The 23,270-nt window shown below is 44.8% G+C and overlaps 3 protein-coding genes across 15 annotated transcripts in view; 2 read left to right on the top strand and 1 right to left on the bottom strand.

Moving 5' to 3' along the window:
- The window catches only part of KALRN (kalirin RhoGEF kinase), a 497,542-nt gene extending 488,614 nt beyond the window's left edge, over nt 1-8,928 (top strand). For all 11 annotated transcript variants that reach the window (XM_035331506.1, XM_035331495.1, XM_035331496.1 and 8 more), the window contains 3 exons: nt 1,029-1,229; nt 2,144-2,282; nt 3,990-8,928. In XM_035331506.1, coding sequence (XP_035187397.1) covers nt 1,029-1,229; nt 2,144-2,282; nt 3,990-4,535 — 886 coding nt within the window. In that variant the 3' untranslated portion in view covers nt 4,536-8,928. The remainder of the gene's footprint in view (nt 1-1,028; nt 1,230-2,143; nt 2,283-3,989) is intronic.
- Nucleotides 8,929-9,057: 129 nt separating this feature from the next.
- Nucleotides 9,058-15,357, top strand: UMPS (uridine monophosphate synthetase). 2 transcript variants are annotated; one of them, XM_035331511.1, is made up of 6 exons: nt 9,058-9,257; nt 9,857-10,010; nt 11,557-12,225; nt 12,845-13,020; nt 13,567-13,681; nt 14,671-15,357. In XM_035331511.1, exons 1-6 carry the CDS (start codon nt 9,117-9,119, stop codon nt 14,844-14,846), a joined length of 1,431 nt encoding a protein of 476 aa, XP_035187402.1. In that variant the 5' UTR covers nt 9,058-9,116; the 3' UTR covers nt 14,847-15,357. The 2 variants fall into 2 exon arrangements, with proteins under 2 accessions (XP_035187402.1, XP_035187403.1); XM_035331512.1 differs by lacking the exon at nt 9,058-9,257 and adding an exon at nt 9,472-9,618.
- Nucleotides 15,358-22,325: 6,968 nt separating this feature from the next.
- The window catches only part of ITGB5 (integrin subunit beta 5), a 47,579-nt gene continuing 46,634 nt past the window's right edge, over nt 22,326-23,270 (bottom strand). For both annotated transcript variants that reach the window (XM_035331605.1, XM_035331606.1), the window contains exon 15: nt 22,326-22,925. In XM_035331605.1, coding sequence (XP_035187496.1) covers nt 22,830-22,925 — 96 coding nt within the window. In that variant the 3' untranslated portion in view covers nt 22,326-22,829. The remainder of the gene's footprint in view (nt 22,926-23,270) is intronic.

The raw sequence follows: 23,270 nt of genomic DNA, 5'->3' as shown, positions 1-23,270 counted from the left end.
ATTGCACATTAAGTACTGATTACAATACAGCCTGGCTAAAATGCTGTCTTTCAAGGCCAGTTGTGATTTGAGGATTGCAACTGGGACATGGGTGACTGAATGCAAACCTCTCAACAATTAGGAAGCCAAATCTCTGGCAGCCACTGCCAGCACTTGCTGGTATCTCTGACATCTCTGGTTTGATGTGGGCTTTGAAGTCCGGATGACTTGCTGGTTCTGGCTGTGCTTAACCTCTGAGACTGTTTGCAAAGCACTTAGGCATGTGACTGACTTAAATCAGCTGCTGAAGGGCTCTGCTGAGCGGGGTGGTCAGTGAGCAGGACCTTGTGCAGACAGCTGGCACAAAACAACGCAGGTTGATGTTCATGTGGTCACGTCTTATCCCAGAGGTCAGCGATGAGTGCATCTGGGGCTGAAAGGGTAGGAGCCTGCCTGGTTCTGTGGAAAGGAGAGCGTATGTGTTACCAAGAGGCCAAGTGCAGTACATGGCTTCATCAAGTACTCTTGCTTCCAGGAATGGTGCTAGGCACTGGTCTGTATGACTTTCCTAAATGCCCTCGTGCCAGCTGTTTGCTCCTAATTTCTCGCCATATGCCTGAAACTGCAAGACAAAATGATTGCTTAGCGATTATTTAACAAAGGTTTTCTTTTTGTTGTCTAAGTTCGGGCTCATTATTTAAGCAACTGGGGAGGGGAGAGCCATGTTTAGGAACAAGAAGGCAGAACCTGTAAAAGCAGCAGCAAATTGAACCCAGGGGAGATTGTTAGAGGACATCAGTTGGGCTGCAAGAAACAAAGTGGCTGTTTGCTGTCGGAGCTTGCTAATCCCCAAAGAATCCAAACAGCCAGGGTAAGAGACAGGGGTTCTTGCTGGAAAAAGGTTATGATCGACTAGTTAAGTGTGATTCTCTGTGAAATGTTAATGTACTAAATCAATTAACACTTTGAAAATCAGTCTGTTATTGCACTGAAAGGTGAGCATGATTTATTCAGTTGTCCCATTCATTATTCTGATTTTTTTTTTCCAGGGGACGATTCTCCATAGTAAAGAAATGTGTTCACAAAGCTACCAGGAAAGACGTTGCTGTAAAATTCATTAGTAAAAAAATGAAAAAGAAAGAGCAAGCAGCACATGAAGCAGCTCTGTTACAGCACTTACAGCATCCTCAGTACATCACTATCCATGATACCTATGAGTCTCCGACTTCTTACATCCTAGTTTTGGAGCTGTAAGTACACGGAGCTTCAATTGAAGTATCCAGATAGGAATCACAGCACTATTTAAAGCCAAGGATAAAACTCACCCTCACTTCAGCAGGGCAAAGACTTTGTCATCTGTTTTTTATTGATTGTGACATCAAATGAAATAGCCATTTTCTGCTGACTTTCTGCTGCCTTATTTTTACAGTAAATAAGATTCAGGGGTACAACAAATAAAACTGCTTTCTACTCTGGTGAGGCCTGGATAACTGTATCAGCAGTTATTCTGTCACACTGAATAGGGTGAAATTTATTTGGGCAGTTTTGTCCACTGTTTATATGTGAGTAAACGTGCTTCAGCTGGATTGGAGCCTACATTGCTCTAATAGTTTTTGGTGAAAAAAGCTGCACAGAGACTATGCTTGTCCCTCTAAGGAAACATAGCAACCAAAATCCAAAATGCTTCTTTGTTACAGAGTACCCAAAAAAGTATATTTGGGCTCTTTGCTTATTTATTTATACACATAAATAAAACTAGGTGGAAAACTTTTATGTTCCCACAGAATATATTACCAGCTGAAAATGCCACTGATTCTTTCTGCATTATGCAATCCTCTCTGTAAATAAATAGACTAAGCCAAATAATTAAGTGGATCTGTTTTCAAAGGAATCTCCTCTGACTATTGAATACATCCTTAAGCACATTACTTTACTTTGAGACTGTTGCTAAATTTTTTAGGACTGGATTTAGCAATTGAGGATTAATCATTCTACCACTTCCACAGCCTGCAGTATCTTGAGATACCATTAAATATCAGATCTCTCTTTTTGGTTTCCTCTATTTTTAGGTCACAAAGTTTCCGTTGCAATTTTGTGTTCAAATATTAGCTGTTCCTGGAGATGCTGTGTGATCTTTCACATGTGGGGTTTGATTTGCTTGCAGGATGGATGACGGTCGTCTCTTAGATTACCTAATGAACCACGATGAACTCATGGAGGAGAAGGTAGCTTTCTACATAAGAGACACAATGGAAGCCTTGCAGTATCTTCACAATTGCCGAGTGGCCCATTTAGACATAAAGGTAAGAACAGAAGAAAATGGTTCTGTTACTCAGTGCCCCGGTACAGACAGTTCCCAGCTGTACTGACAGCGAGGAGGTGCAGTCTGTGCCCCGAGGGATGATCGCTGAATGGACAAGTGCTACTTTTCAGACCTATTGGCCAGATAAAGGACTTAAGACCTGCAGCATGAGGTCTCTTTCTTCCTTCAGCTCAGAGATGCACTTTGTCCTTGATTGATTGGTTTGTTCTCAAGGGCTTTCTGGAAGAGGGATTTAATGAAGGAGAAGGGCAGGAGTGAGATGTCAGTAGCTCCTAAGCGAGGAAGAACAAGCTGCAGTCTCTAATGTCATGCCCCGTGAGACTAGCACAGCTCATTCCTCCCTGTGTTAGCACACGTGGCAGGAGGCACTGTGCTGTCCTGGATTCAGCATTGTGCTGCCGTCCTCACCAACATCCCAGTGATCTGGGATGGCAGAGAACTGGTGACTGAAGTTATGATCAAGTGCTCTGGGCTTTGTGGTCTGCAGCTTTGATTCAGGTTGCCGGGGGTATTAGGTAATCTATAATTTATTTGAAGACTTAAATGGAATTTAAAAATGGAGAATGAGAGATGGATCTGACTGTCTTGTATCGAGGACAATCCAGCTCCATGGAGGTCTCGTCTCAGCCCTGCAGCCCCCAGGCACGTCAGATGAAGTGGTGTTTTCATTCATCTGCTGCCTACCACTGCTACTACAAAAATATATATATATATTAAAAGATCCCTTTTGTGAAATATCTTATGTGAGCATTAGTCCCAAAAGGCTATATTATCCTGTTTTCTTTCAGTAAGAGTGCTTGTATTTTCTGCTGTATTTATAGAACTTGTCAAAAAACAGACATCACTTGTAGATAAGAAACTGCACTGAGTTCTTTATTTGATCATAAGATACCTCCCAAAAACAAGGTGGGAAGCCAATTTTCTGTGACCTATTTACAGTTCTACTGAATGAGGCATGCTAAATAAAGTACCTTCTGTTGCTGAGTGGGAAGAGGGAGATGCATTGCTAGTGACAATAGACCTAGCTATGGACTGTCTTGTCCCAAGATCGTCTCAAGATTGTGCTAATTTTGTTGTTGCACAACAGAAGAGCAAGTGGAGAGGTTTGAACGGTAGTGTAGTAGATTTTGAGTTGTATATGTATGTGCATGAGCATGAGGAGCTATAGGAAAAATGCATGGAAAAGTGACTCTAGAGAGGTAGTGGGCAAAAAGTTTAATATTTGCTTTACAGAGAATATTTCTCTCATGCATTTATGTTATCCAGGTGTCACATAAACAAGTGGAATCTGAATAACTCAATTAGAGGTGTGCTAGCTTGTCTCAAAATTACATCTGTCAGTGCTCTTAATCTGTAGAGATTATTTTGAGAAAAATAAATTGCAAGTATTTGGGACTAAGTACAAAATCACACTGTGTTGCGCTGGTGCAAAACAAGGATGCTGTCATTGCAGCTTCAGTGTTGATCCAAATTAACAGCAGGGTATACAGGAGCTGACCTGGTTCCTTGTCAGTAACTCTCCTGCTCTTTATGTCATACATACCTGATAAAATGTGATTTTTGATCAGTTCTTCAACCTAAAACACAAAGCTAAATATTTGGATAGGGGTGTATCTAGAATAAAGACTACACCTTTTGTTTGCAGAACTAGAGCATAATTAAATTTTTGTTATTCTCTTTTCCACAGCCAGAAAATCTGCTCATTGATTTAAGAATCCCGGTACCTCGTGTCAAGATCATTGATTTGGAAGATGCGGTCCAAATCACAGGTCATTATCACGTCCACCACCTCCTTGGAAACCCAGAGTTCGCAGCTCCTGAAGTTATCCAAGGTCTTCCCGTCTCCCTGAGCACAGACATCTGGAGCATCGGGGTTCTCACCTATGTCATGTTGAGCGGTGTCTCTCCCTTCCTGGATGAAAGCAAAGAGGAGACATGTATCAATGTGTGCAGAGTAGATTTCAGCTTCCCACCTGAGTACTTCTCCGACGTGAGCCATGCCGCCAGGGATTTCATCAACGTTATCCTCCAGGAAGACTTCAGGAGAAGGCCAACAGCAGCCACGTGTTTACAGCATCCATGGCTGCAACCACACAACGGCAGCTATTCCAAAATCCCTCTGGATACCTCCCGCTTGGCTTCCTTCATCGAGCGCCGCAGACACCAGTACGACGTGCACCCCGTCCCCAGCGTCAAGAGTTTCCTGATGAGCAGGCTGAACCCAGGAACGTAATGCCTGGCTCCCTGGGACAAGACACTGCTGGTCCTGAGGCACAGCACAGGGAGCGAGCAGGCACAAAGATCTTCTGTACATACTTCTGTATTTGGCGTTGGCATTTGAGGGGTACAAATCTGTCTGGAGGCCACAGTCCTTGCCCAGTTACTCAGAACCAAAGCAAACAGGGTAATGGTGACAGGTACCTGCTCCCCTCCCCTGCAGGCTCCTCCTGGAAGCATCTCCACAGGGCTGCAGGCAGCAAACACCAACTGGAAACAAGAGCCAAAACTGCAGTTGCCTTAATCTTTGGGAGGCAGCCTTACGAGAAATCCTCTTGATCTTGCTGAACTGATTTCAAAGCGTCTGAGAAATTAGGAGTAGGATAGCATGTGGAGGAGTAAGTCTAGGCCGACCTGAGAGTGTGCTGCAGGACTGCACTGAATTCAGCTCTTGCTGAGGTCACTGCAAGCCTGCTCCAGGTTAACAGATGGATTTTGCACACCCTGTACACCCAGGTCTCCCATGATTTCAGTGGGGACTTTGCCTGCATGGGACATGCAAGATCAGGTCTTGTTGGATCAGCTTGTGTGGTGGCGTGGCTTAGGTACACTCTCGTTACATGGTAGTGCTCAGAATAAAATTCTGTGTTAACCCTTGGGCTTTCTGCTTTGTCAAGTCAACATACAGTACCTTTTGGAGCTATGATTAAGGCAATGATTTCATTGGAGCACACAGCTGTTTCTGATGAAGCACAATGGGACTACAATATGTTTTTTTTAAAAGCATTTTATATACACTGTACAGAAATATTTTGCGAAACCTGTGCATTGAGAAAAGGATGTGTCCAATTTTTGCAGTATCTGTAAACTAAACGATTGACGAAGACAATTTTTTCTATCACAGGTTTTCAGTATACATATATTGTATCATATATACATATATATATATATATATAAAGGATCCTGTTCCATTTCTAGCTTCAGAATTGCTTGGCCCAAAGTCCATCTAAAGCCTTTCAAAGTGCAGTTGGTAAGTGATGAGTCCATCCTTGTGCTTACAGCTCAAAAATAGTTTTCAGTGTTTAAAGTATGTCATTTGTTTCATTTCCAAGCTTGTAAATATCCCTCAGCTGCCGTTAGCACCTCATCACCAAAGCATTCGTGAGGATATTTTTATGTCCAAAGCCTAATTTGTAATAAAATAAAAAATATCTACAATTAAAACATTTCTCTCTTGCAAGCCAAGTTGCAACATCATCACATTGATGTTACAGTGACAGAGCCAGCCTTAGTACAAGCAGCACAGAGTCTGCAGTGACAGATCAGCAGTTTGTAGGCTGGCCAAGTCTTCCTCTCTCTAGCAGCAGGACTGGAAGGGGAACCACCTCCCTGGCTGGTGCTTCCCCATCCTGCTGCAGCACCAGAAAACCCTACAGCCTTCCAGGCTGATGATCAGAGAATTTTTTTAACCCTGGCACGTGAGTACATCGCCTTGGTGCTGAGTGCCACTGCTTTGCCTGAAGTAGGAAATCTTCAGTTGTTACCAAAGGTTTTCCTAACGAAAAGGGCTTGCTCTGGCCATGTGTACTCAGCAGAGGCTCTCTTGAGATATCTCGTAAGGGCAAGAGCCAAATTCAACTTGCCATCTAAGTAACTGCACTGTGAGCCTGCAACATCTCTGCAGGAGCAAAAGCTGGCTCTGCCAGCAGGTGACAGAGATTCTCTGCAAGTGCTGCACCCTCTCAGGGCTCTGCTAGCCCTTCTTCTGATCCACTTCCAAGCTCAGTTTCATGGCAGGTAGGAGACCCGGCACTTCTCTTTGTGCTTGGTCTACCAGGCACAGCAAATCACGATGTTCAGTGCTGCGTGCACGCAACACAAGAGCAGACCTTGAGATCTGGGAGCTGCAGTCAGAGGCAGTGTACAGGGCTGTGTGAGTGATGGAGAGATCTAATACTGGGGGAAGTTGTGGAAAGGCTTGAGTGTTCACAGAGGGCTAAGCTTCAGTTTCCCTATGTGGTGCAGCAGATAATTTTCTGAGCAACTCAGCCGCACCTCATAGACAAAGAACAGACTCTCTTTCTGAGCAAGAGTGTGAAGTACATGATTTCTTAGCAACCAAAACTTCAGGCAGCAGTCATCAAGGGGTGTCTTTAATTAGCACCAGCCGCAGGTACTTCTCACTGCAGGACTGTTTGTGCTTCTTCCTATTTGTCGAAGCTGGCTCTTTGTGCTGTGATCGTGCTGCCCTTAAGAAAATGTTTATGGAAGTGCGGTTTATAAAACCCACAGCTTTTATTAGGCCCGTGGGTACAGTTTAAGCCGCAGTCTTTCTGCTTGGCATTAATACAAACAAATTCTCATGTATCACAGGAAATCTGGAGTTATTTATCATTTTATTTTCCTGCGTCCTGCATTCACATCTCAAACTGTGAAAGCAGGCACTTTGGGCATATAGGGGGAAAAAGCTGGATTGATTAAAGGAACACTTAAGTCTCCAATTGCTATCAAATAGCAGAAAGAATAAAAAAGCTGAAAGAGGATACATCATGCTCATGTGGTTCTGGTGCTCATATTCAAAAAAGAGATTCCTCTTGAAGGGAAAGCTGGAGCTGCTGAGCTCTGAAGATTTTGAGTGTTATGGGGTTGCTTTCATTTTTGGTGCTGCTTTTCCCATGTTCGTGTTAGATAGCTTCTCTTCCTGGGCACTGCTTTTCTTACAGCACATTCAGGAAAACTCAGACCTGTTGGTACTTCCAGATATGTCTGATTATAAACCTTGCATTTTATCTCAAACATTATATTTTTTTGCCTGAATCGCCATTCATGTCAGGTTGACGTGAAACGCTGCCATCTGATAAATACAGAGGAAGCATTCAAATATTGCACTCCCAAGGACTTTTTCAGCTTTTGCCACCCTCTGCAGGGAGTAGCTGACCCCTCGAGAAGCTCAGGGCCTTTGCAGAGGGCAGCATCATGTGCAGTGCTGGTAGCCACCCCAGCCACTACAACCAGCAGCAACACCAGCGCTTTGGCTGCACCAACTTGGTGCAGAGCAGCACTCCAGGCAGGCAGCCACTGCCTGCAGTCTCCTGCACTGCCACAGGAATCCAAATTCATGTCCTGGGTGAGCTACCAAGCAGCAAGTCCTGCGGGCACAGTGGGGCAGGTTGACACACACACAGCACCAGGGGTCTTAGGCTTGAAAGCCCTAACGCAATCCCGAGTCTGCATTTGCAACACTTCTCTTGTCCTAATTGTACCAACAAGTCTTGCTTAGTCCCATCACCTTTTTATTTTAAATGGCTTTATTCTTTTTTCATTAACATTCATCTTTAAAATCACTTTTACTTTTAACCTACGATAATGCTGAGAGAAAGCCTGCGCCCTCAGCTGACCTTCCCAGGTTTTGGTGCCCAGCATTTCTGAAGATGCCATGAGGCCCTTGTTAGAAATGCCACAGACGAAGGCTCAACGCAGAACAGCACAGTGTGACTTGGCTATATACAACCGTATTTTAATACCGTTGCAATGAGAGGGCTGCGTCAGGTGACCTGGGATAATGTAAACTCCAGAGAGAAATGTTAAGGCTAGCCTGTATATACAAGTCTGGCAGATAATTAACGCGCACAGGGGCTAACAAGCTGCTTTTGTTCCTGTTCCTTTCCATGCAGCAGCAGATCCCCCCCTAACACAGGGCCTGGATCTATTTCCCTGCTTGTTTGTCCTCACTCCATTAGAAAATGGTGCTTTCCAGGGACACGAGGCCTGGCCCCGTGCCACCAGGCTGGTTGCACAGTGCCATCAAGTGCTGGGCCTGGTGCTGGGACATGTCACACCGAGTGTCACCGCCACGCGTTGGCCGTGACCGTGGCGGCCGGGACAGACGAGCTGGCCTCTGCGCAAGCCATACGGCACCGCCACGTCCACCTCCTGGTGCTCTTCTCTTCCTACCAATCTCTGTCACCGAGACCTGTTTGCTGGTGACTTTTGGAAGGCAAATGTGACAGAACGGGCAAAAAAATAATTTTTTTTTTTTTAAAAAAAAAAAAAAAAAAGTGTCAGCCTTGTTCGCTAAGGGCAAAACGCAACGCCTGCCCACCGCTGCAACCAACTGGAGCTAGGGGGCAGCTGCATGGCCAGCAACACAGCGGTTTCAAGGTGCAAAGTACTTCCACAGCCTTAATTTCGGCTCGCCGCTGGCCTGCCCGAAGCGCCATGTGGCTCTGGGGCACACGACTGCCCACACGCCATTCGTGAAGTCGGCCTCTTGGTACGGGCTGGCACCGCCGCCATGGCTGCAATGCCCTCGTGCTTGGACTGTGCACCTTTCCTATAAACGGACTGTGCTAGCGACACGTTTTCTGGGCTGTTCTCTATTTTGGATTAAAACTCGGTTGTTGGGAGAACAAGCGGCTCCGTCTCATTTCCCAATTTTATTTCATTTTATTTTTAACGGGAGGAACCAATCGCTCCCGGACCGTTCGGGCCCGACCCGAGGGACCCGGGGGGGAGGGGGGAGAGAGACACAGAGTTAGTTGCGCATGCGCAGCCGCCCCGCCTGACGCCGCGCCCGCCATCTCGGGAGGCCGGGCAGATGGCGGCGGGCGGCGTGGCGGCGGCGCTGCTGGCGGCGGGCGCGCTGCGCTTCGGCAGCTTCGTGCTGAAGAGCGGCATCGCCTCGCCCGTCTACGTGGACCTGCGAGGCCTCGTCTCGCACCCAGGCCTCCTCCGACAGGTGCCGGCCCCGGGGGGGGAAGCCTGAGGGGGGTCCCTGGTGCGCTGGCAGGATGAGGAGGGAGAGGAGGAGGAGGAGGAGGAGGAGGAGGGAGAGGAGGAGGAGGAGGAGGAGGAAGGAAGGAAGAGGGGGAGAAAGGAAAAGGAAGGAGGAGGAAGAGAAGGGAGGAGATTAGACTCGATGGTCTTTCAAGGTCCCTTCCAATCCCTAACATTCCGAGATCCCGTGAGGAAGAGGAGGAGGAAGGAGGAGGGGGGATGCTGTCTTATCGGAGGTCTGGCGGTCCTGCCCTGTGGTGGCACCTGGGGCGTTTGAGGCATTGCTTTGTCACTCTGCTCGCTTCAAAGCGGGGAAACTTGTGGTAAGTAACCAGAAAAAAAGGGTGTGGAGAGCCCCGAGCATCACTCACAGCAGCAGCACTCACAGCAGTGATGCTATGCTATGGGGAAACCGCTGGAGTTGCTTTATATGTGTTAGGCAGCTTGCAGCTATCAAATAATAGCATGGAGAGAGCTTTTTGTGCCTTCCCTTCCATTGGTGGTGTACTTGTTGAGGAGTGGTCTTTCCAGTCTGACACCTAACATACACGTATTTTTCAGGTTGCAGATCTTCTGTTCCAAACAGCAAAAGATGCCGGTCTTGAGTATGACTGTGTGTGTGGCGTTCCCTACACGGCACTGCCACTGGCCACAATTATCTGCTCAGAAAAGCAGGTTCCCATGCTTATACGGAGGAAGGAAGCGAAAGACCACGGTAAAACTTTCACATGATGAATTTGTCTTTACTTGTTGGCTGGTTTGTGAAATAACTATATTTTTAAGGTTCTTCTCTAACGTGCATCCCTGTTTCAGTTTAAGACTACCACTTCAATGCAAATAGCTGTGCATTTTCCCCTGAAACATACCTCCCACAGCATCAGGTTCTCCCAGCTGGTCTCTCATTAGCCTGCAGCTCAAATCCTGCTGTAGTAGGTCTGGAAGCTCACAAGCTGCTTCTTCGTTTCCATGGTGTGTTTTTTTTTTTTTTTTCCTTTGGCACCATTACTGTGGGTTACTGAAACTGTTACAGAAACAGTTGCTGTAGTTTCTAATGTGCTGAGACCAGTGCCATGTCTTACCCCCAAACAGAACTTCCTGCATATCGACTCCAAGAGGAATCTTTGTTGTTTTGTCTCTTCAAGCCCTTTTTCTTTCATATCCTGTAGCCCTGTAATCAGTGGGCAAGGTGTACCAGGTGAGAAGCAGTCAGTTCTCTACACAGTGAGCAATTTTATTTTAGTTTGGTAGAAAAGGAATGAGGGGTGTGTGTGGGAGAGGGAAACTGAAGCATTAACATGCTCTGTCAAATGGGTTTATTTGTGTGATAAGCGCTATCCTCTTCCAAGAGCTATCCTCTTCCAACAGCGTTCAGTTAGGATGTTCTTCAAAGCTAAACATTAGCCAATGTGCTAGGCAACAACTGTTGCTGTTCCTTCTTGTGAAGGACTAGTTGATTGTAACAGCAATTAACGGCCTGGTACAAGGGCTCCGGTGTCACACAGATTGCAGAGCTGTACTTAACTTGTGAGACAGTCATGGTTGAAGCACCAGAGTCTGTGTAATGTTCACCCGCTGCTCGCTGCTTCCTGGGAAAGCTAGGCAGCCTTTGTTGTTGCCCCCTGGGACGCCTTTCATGGACTTGTGCCTATTGTTCATTATGGCAAAGGCATTTGGGGGGTTTACTCCTCCTAATTGTTCTAACAACAGACATATTAAGCATAGAATAATGCCTGTGAAAAATAGAAAATATGTTGAGGAGCAATAGCTTTGTTACTTCAAAGACATTTAAAGTAACTTTTAGTTTAAAGACTTTTAAGTTACAGGAGAAAATGTTGGTGTTTTGAAGGTTCAATTCATAGTAATACTAAACCTGAATTTCTGTAGTCAACCTGCAGAAAGATTATTTAAACACGTGCAGCTAATAATATGTCAGGTTTGTTAATGAAACATACAAAATATGTTTATCCCCTTCACCAACTTTTTTTTACGGTCTTTATGAACTGAGTTACAAGTCAGTTACTGAGCTGTGCTAAGAAGTGTGATGCCTGGTATCAGGTGCTAACTAAAGAAATTACATACTGACAGTGAGCATGAAATTGCTATTTTCTTGAAGTCTGATGCAATTTTTTACTGCAACAAATGCTTGTATGCAAAATAGGTACGATCTTTAACGTATCAGGTTAAAATCTTGATACTTCTGTGCGTTCTGTGGTCTCTTAAACCTTGTTCATTTAGTTAAGTGTGTGTCTCTTATTTTAAAGGTACTAAGCGGCTGGTGGAAGGCACCATTAATCCAGGAGAAACATGCTTAATCATTGAAGATGTGGTAACAAGTGGATCTAGTGTACTGGAAACTGCAGAAGTTCTTCAGAAGGAAGGATTGAAAGTCACAGATGCTGTAGTGTTGTTGGACAGGGAGCAGGGTGGGAAGGCCAGGTTAGAAGAACGTGGAATTCGTCTGCACTCTGTATGCACGTTGTCTGGGCTGTTAGATATTCTCCAGCAGCAGGGAGAAGTGGACGTTGAGATGGTTGAGAAGGTGAAGAATTTCATTCGGGGAAATGTGTTTGAGCCAGTGGCTCAGAATGGTCCCGCTCCTGTGAAAAGAATTTGTAAAGAGCTGAGCTTCGGGGCTCGTGCTGAGCTGCCCGGGGTGCATCCCATTGCAGCCAGGCTTCTCACGCTTATGGAAAAGAAGCAAACCAACTTGTGCCTTTCCGCTGATGTCACAGGATCCAAAGAGCTGCTGCAGTTAGCTGCCAGCCTGGGCCCCAGCATTTGTATCCTAAAGACTCACATAGATATCCTGAATGATTTCACCCAGGAAGTAGTAAAGGAGTTGAGAGCACTTGCAGATCAATACGAGTTCTTGGTTTTTGAAGACAGGAAATTTGCGGACATTGGAAACACAGTGAAACATCAGTATGAAGGTGATTATCATCTGCCTTGCTTTACAATACCTTTGCTGCCAGTCTGTGTAACTGCAGCAGTGGAACAGGCTGTCAGGAGAGACTGGGGGATCTCTGACCTTGGAGAAAACTCATGAGCAACCTGATTAGTTTTGAAGTTAGCCCTGCTGAGAGGGCATGACCTCCAGAGGTCCCTTCCGAAACCTAAATCTTTTAACGAATCTATGCTTGTGCTCAGTAAGTACTTCTGAATAGCTGTTTGCCACAAGTAATGCAGCGGGGCTTATAAAGCAGCCTGCTATGCTTGCATGCTTGTTAGGACTTTCATTTGTTACTGCAGCTGCAGATGATCAGAATACTGTTGCACCTGTGACAGCAGAATTGTAGCTCACTCTGAATGTCTTAAGGAATAGTAAAGGCAAGTGCTTCTGTAATATAAAACTGAGAGATGATGCTTTGTGGTTGTGCAGCTGTCAGGAATGTCATAAAACTGCTCTTGTAACTGTTAAGCTTCAGTAGTAAAAAGTCTTAACGTGAATGATTCGGTGTTCTGCTTGCTTTGTTTAATTCATGTTTCTTGTTTAATACATTTCTAATGACTAATTTCACTTTGCCTGTGTCTTTCTATCTCTCTTCTCAGGTGGCATGTTCAAAATAGCATCCTGGTCAGACATAGTTAATGCTCACGTGGTTCCAGGTCCTGGAGTTGTGAAGGGTCTGAAGGAAGTAGGCCTTCCTCTGCAGCGAGGCTGCCTTCTCATTGCTGAGATGAGTTCCCAAGGGTCGCTTGCAACTGGCAAATACACAGAAGCTGCAGTGAGTAGGCACTTTTGTTTCAGGTTAACAGCTCATAAAGTGTTCTGACAAGGGAGGTTTTGTGTGCTGCTTACATCTATGCTTCCAAAAGTCTCTCCAGTTCTATTTATTATAGGCTCTCTTTCTGTGGAGACACGGGAATCTGACAGTGTAGCACTTAAAGGTTTCATCTGTGGGCTGCTGGTGTGAGGTGGTTGTCGTTCACACTGTGAGCTCTAGTGAACGTGCCAGGTTTGCCACTTGCCACCTTTTTTTTTTAATTAGCAATAAAATTCTAATCAGTGTAAGTTCATTACGTGTATCATTTAGAACTTAGAAGCAAATGTAACTTTTTCATTCCTGTCCGTAAGCAAAGCAAGATCAATGAGGGATTAGTCAGTTCTGGGTGGCTTTATATTGGTAAAGCAAGAACTTGCTAGAAACACCCTAGTGTTTCATTTCCCTGCTCTGCACACCTTAATGTGTCAATTCATGCATCAGAAACAGATTAGTGGGCAAGCTTGATTTTAGGTATATCACTTGAAACTGTTTATTGGTCTTTTTCAGGTACAGATGGCTGAAGAAAACTCTGATTTTGTTTTTGGATTCATATCTGGATCTAGAGTTAGTAAGAAACCAGAATTTCTTCACTTAACTCCAGGGGTACAGCTGCAAGCTGGAGGTAACTTCTGAAGTATTTATAGTCTGTTTGTAAATGGAGTAAGTGCAAGACCAGTGCTTCTTTGAGCATCAGTTCTATTGGAATTAGTAAATCATGTTCTGACCACACATCAAATTTAACCTGTGTCATTGTTGTGGAATTAGATTTTATAAAACTCTCACACAGAGGCAGTTAAGGATTTTTTATATACCTTTATAGCAAATAACGAGGTTTATATTTTTTATAATACAGAACGTAATGATTTTAACAGCAAGGTTAATTTTTTTTTTTTTTAACAGCAGTTAATCAGTATCTAAGTTCTTGCTTGGGATTACTATTTATAGGATTGTGAGGCTGTTGTCTTTTGTTCAGTAATTTTCCAGGATACAAGTCTTTTTGCCATTTTTTTTTTTTTATTTGGGTTGGACAGAGCCCCTGCCCTTAGCATTTAATCGTGTCCTTGTCAATTAGTTACACCACAGGGGCTGGATACAACTAGAGAGGAGGGCTGATTGTCTGGTGCCTATATGGCATAAACAACAGGTATAAAGGGGAGAGAGGTAGCATCAGGCTTTACCACACTATAAATAACAGGAATGGTGTCAGGATGACTTCTCCTTTGATTATACAGAGGAAAGAGATGAAGTACCGTTATTTGTCTAATAAAGTGATTGATTTGTAGTCAAGCTCAGATTCCTTCATTATTTTCCATGAGAGATTTCATGGTATAGAGGTCTGCCTGAGGCTCCGTTGTTAACGAGCTGTCTCGTTTGAGGAGCAATCACATTGAGGCCTGCTGTGGCTCATAAGCCTGAGCAAGACTTATGTCAAGTACAGGAGCAGAGCATACTGCCACAGCAATCAGTAGGTGTTCATTAGTTGGAGGTACGTGATGGATTATTAGGGTGAGAGCTGAAACAACAGGCCTGTTTGCTGTTCCAACATCTCTTTGAAAGTTTTTAGAAGGCATAATTCTGCACAAACTAAAAAAAATGGTGTGTCTGTTTCAGGTGATAATCTTGGACAGAAGTACCTAAGCCCCAAGGAAGTTATTAGTGAAAGAGGTTCAGACATCATTATCGTGGGACGAGGCATCTTGTCCGCTTCAGACCGCCTTCAAGAAGCAGAGAAGTACAGGAAGGCAGCTTGGGAGAGCTACACAAGCAGGCTTGGTGTTCATGTGTGAGATGGGATGCAGGTCACTTCCCGAGTCGACAAGCAGAGCTCATGGAGTTGTAATCATCATGAGACTCCTACTGAAATACATTGACACTTCAGCCAGCAGAATACTGGGCCCTTTTGGAAAAAAAATCTGTTGCTGGCTAAATTACATTTTGATTGCATACATACAGACAAAGCTGTACCTGCCATGGTTGTTTTTCAATATTTTCAGTTGTTGAACATAGGAAACCAAAATCTGATGTTCATTTTTTAGTCTTAATAATTTCCTCTGCTGAGAAATGTTGAATGAGAACACTCCAAGGATATTTGCCTTGCTGTTGTTGCTCTTGCTTATCCTCCTCACCCTTAAATTCCTCTGGCTGTGGGTCAGTATTTTGCTATTCACTTCACCTGCAGCTCTCACAGGATTGCTCAACTCTACAATTTCCAAGCAGCAAGTATCAAGTCTTGATCCTACACTGTGAAATTGAATAATATGTTCTCTAATAAATAAGTTTGTTACTATTTTCATGTAATTGGATCTGTAAGTCTTTTTTTTCTGTGGCAGTGTGAAACACTGTTTATTTTCAGAGCCAGGGCATTACAAAAATAAGTCATTCTACTGGTTTTTGTGACTTTAGAAATCACTGCTGATGGCTCTTGTAGTCTGCTCTGACAAGAGTCTTTATAGCTCCCAGCTGTTGTGCATTTAATTATGGTGGAATTGCTGATTGCTCTAATGAGAAACAAATACGTACGTACTCTCTGTTGCTTGATTTATGAAAATATTTTTGCAATACTTCCAGGAATTACTTTCCATGCCTTGGCATTGTGAAGAAAGGTTAAGTTGAAATATCAAATATGATAGGATGGAATCATCTTAAATCAATCCAGTATTTTCCAGGTGGAAATCAGCTTGAATTTTCATTGCTAACATGAAAACATGAAGAATGCAGATGCATGGTGGTATGGTTCTAGACTACTGATGTTTCTTTGTTGGTGCAAAGTACACTAAGAAAGCTGGATTATTTTTTAAATACATCTGTCTGTAGGCTAGGAATAATTATAGGCAGTGAGATTTTTGTTTTTTGGATTTAATACTCGACACTTTTCCCAGCCTTTCAGGAGATTAGGGTTATGCTGAAATTCAAATGGAGAATTTGTGCATGTTGGCAGTTGGATTAATGTATGCAGAGTGCCTAGGAAGAAGGGAAATGGGCTTGGATTTGAGGGTCTATGGTATGCTTGTATTTGTGACCTTGTGCTGTGCACGCAGTCAGACTTAAGAAACATGCAACTGAAAAGCTTCCCACCTGCCTGGGTAGGTGGAGGGTAATGACCTTACCTTTTGCGTTTCATGTTCCTTGGAAATCTTCCTCCTGTGCTTGATGAAGGCTTCTTACAGGGTTTATAAATGTGTTACTGTGGAAGGAGTATTAGAATTTTCCCTATGTATGTTTTGTTTTCCCTTGGGGCTGCTGTTTGGTTCAAGCTTCTTGTTATGTACCATGTTTAGATGGAGTTCTCCACACATAGGAAGGATGAAGGTTCTCATGGCCAGCTTTCACCACTGGAACTTGATGAGTGTGTTGTCTATTGTGAGCTGCCCTGCAATAGCCTGTGAGTCAGGATATTTTGCGTCAACTTAGACATTTCAGTCCTTTAAAGTGAATGTAGGTTCGGAGATTTGTTTGCTGTGTCTCATTAATTACCGAATATCCTTGTGGCATGTAGCAGAAGCAAGGCTTTCTCACTTAAACTGCTTTGCAGAAAACTGCTTTGTCCACCAGGTGGAGCCGAGGCTCTATGTTTCAGGATAGTTGATGCCCTAGCCCTTCTATAGCTGACGGTTTCCATTGTGATACCAACTCGAGATACGCTTAAGATGAAAAGTTACCTGGTTTTCAGCAACTTACCCCCTTGTGATGCCGTAACTTAAAGCAGTAGAGTTTACGAGTTAGCTGCCTCAGATTTGGTTTCAGCACTGCATGTTTTAGTAGGGTCACTGTTAGAGCACAAGCAGAACTTGGTGAGTTCAGTATTTTCCACTAACTGTGAAGTATGCGTCTGAAATTTATGCAGCTAAAACCATGAGGAAGATCTGAGAGCTAGTTATTCAGGCCTCTAGTGGAAAAAATAGCCGCTGAATTTGGAGAGATGGATGTGATCTAATACCTTGTTACTTTTAGAAGGTAGTTGCAACTTATTTTCTTTATGAAACAAGTTCTGAGCAACAGATTGGAAAACTATTTCTCAGTCCTGCGTTGTGCACTGAGTAAGTCACGGAAAGAGTTGTATTCCAGTGCTTCATTTGACACCAGCATCACAAACATTTCAATTAGCAAAACAAAACCACGTTACCTCCTACATGCATTCTTGTGTCAGGATGACTATAGTAAACAAGCATGTGTGCCTTTTTTTTTGAGGCACCTGAAAGTGATTAAAAATCCATTTCAAATTAAGAACAAATGTTAATTTCCTTGCTTGCCTCCGCTGCTCACATTCATAGCATAGTTCCTGCTGTTGGTCCCAACTGTTTCTAACATGGGAACTAGGTCACAATTTACAAAACTAATTTGCATTATAATATATGAATCTGGAAGTCTTGCAGTTCATTCTCTGCTCTGATCAGAGCCTCTTATAGAGGCATAAGGCTGTGTTTGACTTTGTTGGTTGTCACGTGATCTATATTATCTGTCAAGTAAGCATTTATCTGAACTTGCTGTCCTTAATTCACTCTGGAGGATCCTTTGTAGCGGAATGAAAAGATATTGCCCTTTTCATAATGAGCAAGGCTGTGGTCAAGTGATGTCAATGCTTGCACCAGGAAGGTGGCCGACTTGCTGGTATTTCTGAGCAAGTCACTGGGGACTGCGTGAGAGATCAGCCTGATCTGGAATCATGAGGGAATTGTTACGTAGCACACACATTTTTGTGTAATGTTCATTGTATCTTTTTGTTGTGGGCATCTCTGCCTAGAACAGGGAGTGTTGTGCAAGGAGAAGCAGCGTGGGTACTTTATTCAGGATAGCTGCTTAAGTACAGTGCTTTCCTCAAACTTAAAATTCTTGCAAAAATCTTGATAAACCCACGATCAAATTTTTATCCTTAAATGTACTTGTGCATAACAGTGTTAACATTGCTTTAGTAGCCAATAGTTGACAGGTCATGTTATTGTTTCCGTAAACTATTCCATAAAAAGTTATTGGAGACCTAAATCCAGAAAAAAAAATAACTGAATCACTTCCCCTTAAATGTACTTGGAAAGCCTGTTGCTGTGGGTTCTTAGCAAGTGGCACAAACATTGCATTTAGGAAACAGTTAGGACTGAAGGAATGTGAAATACCCAGAGGAAGTTTGTTTCCATTTCTGAGTTTTGGAGGTCACTGACTCAGGGAAATGGTCTGTTTTGGAAGACTTTTAATTGAACTGCAGACTAGACAGGGCTGGACATCTTGTTTGTAATCACTCCGCTAGGTCTTGGTTGGTCTGTATCACAGTGACAAGTAGAGCTTCATGTTTGAACTCCGCAACAAATTAAAAGTCAGTTTGGTGCCTGCTTAGGCTTCGGGTTTTTCTCTGTCTTTTGACCGGTTCCTGCGGGCTGAAAGCAGTGACCCTGCCTGCCTGTCTGGGTCGACTTTGTCCTCGTTCTTGATTCTCCATTTCTGCATGACCCGTGTCATGCATAATCTCATGCTGTCCACAGTCAGGCTGTGAAAATGCAGGGTTACATGTGGAGGTTGGCCAATGCAGAGAACAGGAGGAAGCCCCAGCAAGGATGTAGCTGTGAAGTTCTTGCTTAGAGCACAGTTTCCTGAGCCAATGGTGAAAAGTATAGCCTCAGATAAGTGTAACTGTATGGCCATAGGCTGTGCGTAGGTCAAATAGGTATTGCAGGAGCAGAAGATAAGCAGTGCAGTCACTTTTGATCTACCCCTGTAGAAATAATAGTAGCTATACAAGAGACACTTTAACAAATCGGACTGTTCAGCTGGGGAAATTCTGCAGCGTTCTCTGCAGCTGATCATTTCTGCTCTGCTGAGAGGTGTCGTGGAGCGGAATGGAGAAGTTTCTGTTGTGCTGGGACCAGAGGACGACACCACTGATAATGGGAACAGAGAAAGGGGCAGGATGAAATCAAAACCTCCCTTGTATTTGTGTTTTTTCTTTTCTTTTTTTGCAGATGGACAGTGAAGAGAAAGAGGAACAACAGTGAGCTTAATTCCAGTGTAAAGTATGCTCAGATAAGGGAATGATGCCGGAACCCAGGCCAGGAGATGCTGCAGGGTTGCACATGTAGTTAGTTATCTTGCCTTGGTATTTCCTGCCAGACATCTTAGTGACACTCTCCTCAATATGCTCTTTTGCTTTCTGTGCGACTGGAGAGATGCAAGGTAAAATATGTGCAGAAGTATGAGGCGTCCATGTTGAAAAGCTTGGGCTTAGCCTCCAGCTGTTGAGTACCTTCTTACTGCATCATTGTACAGGGTAAGGAGGCTGCTGGGAGGGCATGTCTCACACGTGGCTTCCGCACATCCCAGGCTGCAGGGAATCTCCACATTAACAAAGCAATGAAGGCTGTGCTTAACCTTGACTTTTCCCAAGGTGTGACACAACAGCACTCCCAGAAATGGGAAAACACGTTGATGAGACAGCAGGGGAGCCCCCGGTCCCAGGGCTGTGCAGCAGTAGCCTCCAGCTGTGGCTTTGGAAATGCGGAGCTGATGTTGCAATGGCATCTGGGTTCCAAGTTGGCCAGACAAGCGTTGACATTTTCCATCACCATGTGACCTGCTCATGTCTTCTGCTTTAGCTTTCATTCAGGAATGCTAGCTGTGGTCAGGCTGCGTGTGTTTAGGGACACAGATAAATGGCTGCTGACTGAAATACACCATTCCTATGACAGAGCTTGGCACTAACCTTGCCAAGGGTACAGGCAGATCTGCTTACGGAAAAGTAAAGCTTCTCACTCTTAGCATCGCTTCCTTTATTTCTAGATGCAGCCTTAAGTAGAAGCTAAACGTGGAGGGAGAGACCATAAAAATTAAAAACATGCAATCGATTATTCATTTGTATGAAGCTTCTCTGGTACCTTCTGATATTTTTTGGTAAAAGACAAGCCTGACCTACAGGCTGAATCCTTCCTCCACCCAGACATGGTATCAGACATCCCTGTAGGATGCAGGGGCTTGCCCGTGGTGCTTCTCTGCCCCAGCGCTGCCAGCCAGGGAGCAGGCAGCTGCTTGCTTGTCCCTGACAGCAACTGGTCCTGTTTCCTTCTTGCTGGTGTTATTCTGCACTTTCTCAGAAGGGTGCCATGGGACAGACTCCCATCTTCCACTTGCTCTCCACATTATATACCCTGGCAACTCTTCGGAGCAGTTTGTTTTACAGCTGATTTCCCCCTCAACCCCATGAGCAAGGAAAGAAGCAAAGCTTGTCATCGCATCTCCAGGTCCCTTCCTTTTCTTCTTTCCACCCTTCCTACCCAAGTTAACCCCCTAGCAAGGTCAAACTTCAGCTTGCTGGAGCTGCCATCATTGACTGTTCTCTCAGCACCAAACTAAGGTGCTAGGAAATGCCGCAGCTTGAAGTAATCTGCAAAAGAAATGCTGGAAAGGTGGGTACTGGCTGCGCCTTTCCTTTCCAAATGCAAAGGAAGAAAGCAAATGATTTTCTTTTGTTTTTAAACTGCTTGGTCCCTCACAAAATAAAGGCAGCGGAGCTGTATTCTCAGCATTTGCTGCTCTGGGTGGCAAAGCTGGTGTAGAAAGTTCCTGCCCTGCCTTTCCCACCGTTTTCCTTCCTGCTCTCCCTTTCCTTGCCTGTGAACCTTGCAAGTGAACCGAGCTAAAACTTGATCTGTAACAAGCAATCTGGCCTACTTAGGATGTTTTTTCCTTTTGGATGCAATATTTTTTTTTTTAACTTTGTGTTAGCAGTGAAATTTGTCAAAGCAGCACTAGGCAGCCTAATGGTGGTAAAACCAGACTTTTTCCTGGATAGCCCTTCCCAGGTGGCAGCACTATTCCCAGGGATTCAATATGCAGCAAGGCGAATCACCTTAACCTGCCCTCATTGCCTCGCGTTAAAACACCGTGTAGGAAATGTGCAGTTAGCATTAGCTTCCCCTGAAGAGCACTTCTGTGCCATTGCTGGCTGCTGAAGCCAGCTTGCCACTGCGACAGCAGCTGCTGCTGCCCCTTTGCTGTGCTCAGACCTTTCTTACTTCTTGAGAAAGTGCCGGGAGAAGCCCCTGCACCTGCTGTGTCCTGGCTCTGGGCACGACGTGGCCAGTGGTGCACAGCCTTGTTGCGCCCCAGGCAGCTCTGCTCTTGTGCCAGCCTCGTTCCCTACCCTCTGCATTTCTGCTGCCTCAAACTGCCCTCGCTAGGTTGGATTCAGTGACCATCCCAATGCTGAATTAAAAAATGAAGTGTGAAGACAGAGCACTGTTTTGGTTTGGTTTTTAAGGCCACCTGATCAATTCTGATGCTGACAGTGTGTAACTTACTGCGTTCTTAATCCCTGTCCCTAGCTATTTTTAGCGTGGTTTGTTGTGCTTCTTCAGTGCTGCTGGTCGGAGGAGGGGGACCATAAACTTCTTGAAGGAGAGCTGTTTATACTGAGCAAATAAGGGCTCCTGTTTGTAGAGGCAAAAACAAATAATAATTTAAAAAAAAAAAATCCGGAAGGATGGGCCCATGGCTGTTTTCCAATGAGAAAAACAAGTCAAAACAATGAACGCCATTTGTTTTTGCTTTTCCCTGGCAAGCTTCCTTCAGCTGACTATTGCATGATCTGTTCAGAGTGAAGAGGAAAAAAAAAAAAAAGGCCAAAAAAAATAAAAAGCAGTAGCAATTGCTCTGGCTTCTCTCTCCTGCCTTCTGCTGAAGTCCCAGTGCAGAGCTCATGTGGGTTTAAAGCTGCAGCTGTCATCTGGGGTAACGCAAACCCTAGCTCCAGAGGAACGGTTTCAGGAGAAAAAACAAAACCTAAGTTCTGAAATAACAACACTGGGTCTTAACCAGCTCCCCGTCCAGCCAGAAGCTGAGGCTGAACCCCTCAGCTCTATTCTGCATTAAAAACTCAGATGTGAAATGCTCAGAGGCAGACGTGTGGCTGGCATGCTGAGCTAGCAACCACCCAGGCTGGATGCCTACTTGCAGAGCCCAAGGAGTCGGTGTTGAACATTTCCTCAGCCTAAACTCCCATTTCCCTCCGGCTTCTCCCAGCCTTCCTGCTGCTTGATGGAGCAGCCGTGCTGAGCGTGAGCGATGTCTGGCAGTCCCCACCCATGGTCAACAGCGCGGTGTTAAACCAACATACCTTCTGCAGCCGTCACCGCGGCTCCGGTTCCTGTTCGTGTCCTCGTGCTGGGACTGATAAGGCGCTACTGATAAACAAATAAGGCAGCAGTCATTGTGCTTGCGGGAGCACGCCCCAGCTCAGTCTGTCCCTGTGGGGCTCATTAAGGAGACGACAAACTCCGCTCACAGCATCATGTATGCACAATAGTTTTATTTTGTTTTTATATAAAAAAAATCCTAAAGACTGCAGAATTCTCGTATCCTAATTTCTTATACAAATGCTTTCAACACCCTCCTCTTTTTTTAAGCTAATTCCCCCCTAACAACTTTCAATGGTGTGGGGTTCCCCTGATTTTGGCCTAGTCACCCTTTCTAGTGGGATGGGATATGTCTAAAGCTGCAATATGGCACTTGGTTCACTTAGTTGGCAGGTTTAATATATCCAGAAAGCTGGGCTGTGGAGCCTCACGTGGCTCGGAGTCCACAAGCACAGGCGGCGAGCCTGCCTTGGCGTCGGCGTGTCCCCAGGTAGCACGCTACTCTTCTCCTCACTGTGCAAATAACAGGCTTGTGTCATCGACCAGTCCTGTTGTAAGGCATTCCCTCCTCTGAAGAGGATCGATCCCATCTTCAAGTCGGGAGCAGCAAATACAGTCAAGCAATTGTCCACAGCAGTCCCACGTGCTAAGACCTGATCAGTCAACCGTACCGTTGTAGGACTTGTTGAGCTTGTTGAACGTAAACTCCACGTTATGCGTAGAAATGGGCTTTCGGTAGAGGGGGTTGGATGCCTTTGGAGAAATAAACAAAGGGAAAAGGTAAGGAGCAGAACCTGTGTCATGGCAAAGCTGTGTGTAATCTCACAGGATTACAGAATGGTTGAGGTTGGAAGGGACCTGTACAGACTGTGGGCTGGGACACTTCACACTAGGCCATGTTGCTCAAAGCCCCATCCAACCTGGCCTTGAATGCTTCCAGGGATGGGACAGCCACAATTTCACTTCCATCCTCCCTTTCCTGCTGTAATTACTTCAGAGATAACTGCATTTGGCTTTGACCCACCGTCTGTCCCATCTACACACACAAAGTGACGCCCTCAAATGCTGACCAGCCCCATCCTGGACAGGAAGCCTCCC

Source organism: Oxyura jamaicensis, chromosome 7, assembly GCF_011077185.1.
Source record: "Oxyura jamaicensis isolate SHBP4307 breed ruddy duck chromosome 7, BPBGC_Ojam_1.0, whole genome shotgun sequence".
NCBI lineage: Eukaryota > Metazoa > Chordata > Aves > Anseriformes > Anatidae > Oxyura > Oxyura jamaicensis.
Note: the sequence above shows the minus strand (reverse complement) of the source record. Positions and strands in the feature narration are given on the sequence as shown.

Excerpts from the sequence above, each read along its gene's own strand:
- UMPS (XM_035331511.1), top strand. The coding sequence starts at position 9,117 with ATGGCGGCGGGCGGCGTGGCGGCGGCGCTGCTGGCGGCGGGCGCGCTG. Across the intron at positions 13,021-13,566 it reads GCAAATACACAGAAGCTGCA|GTACAGATGGCTGAAGAAAA; the intron begins GTGAGTAGGCAC and ends GGTCTTTTTCAG. Across the intron at positions 13,682-14,670 it reads GGTACAGCTGCAAGCTGGAG|GTGATAATCTTGGACAGAAG; the intron begins GTAACTTCTGAA and ends TGTCTGTTTCAG.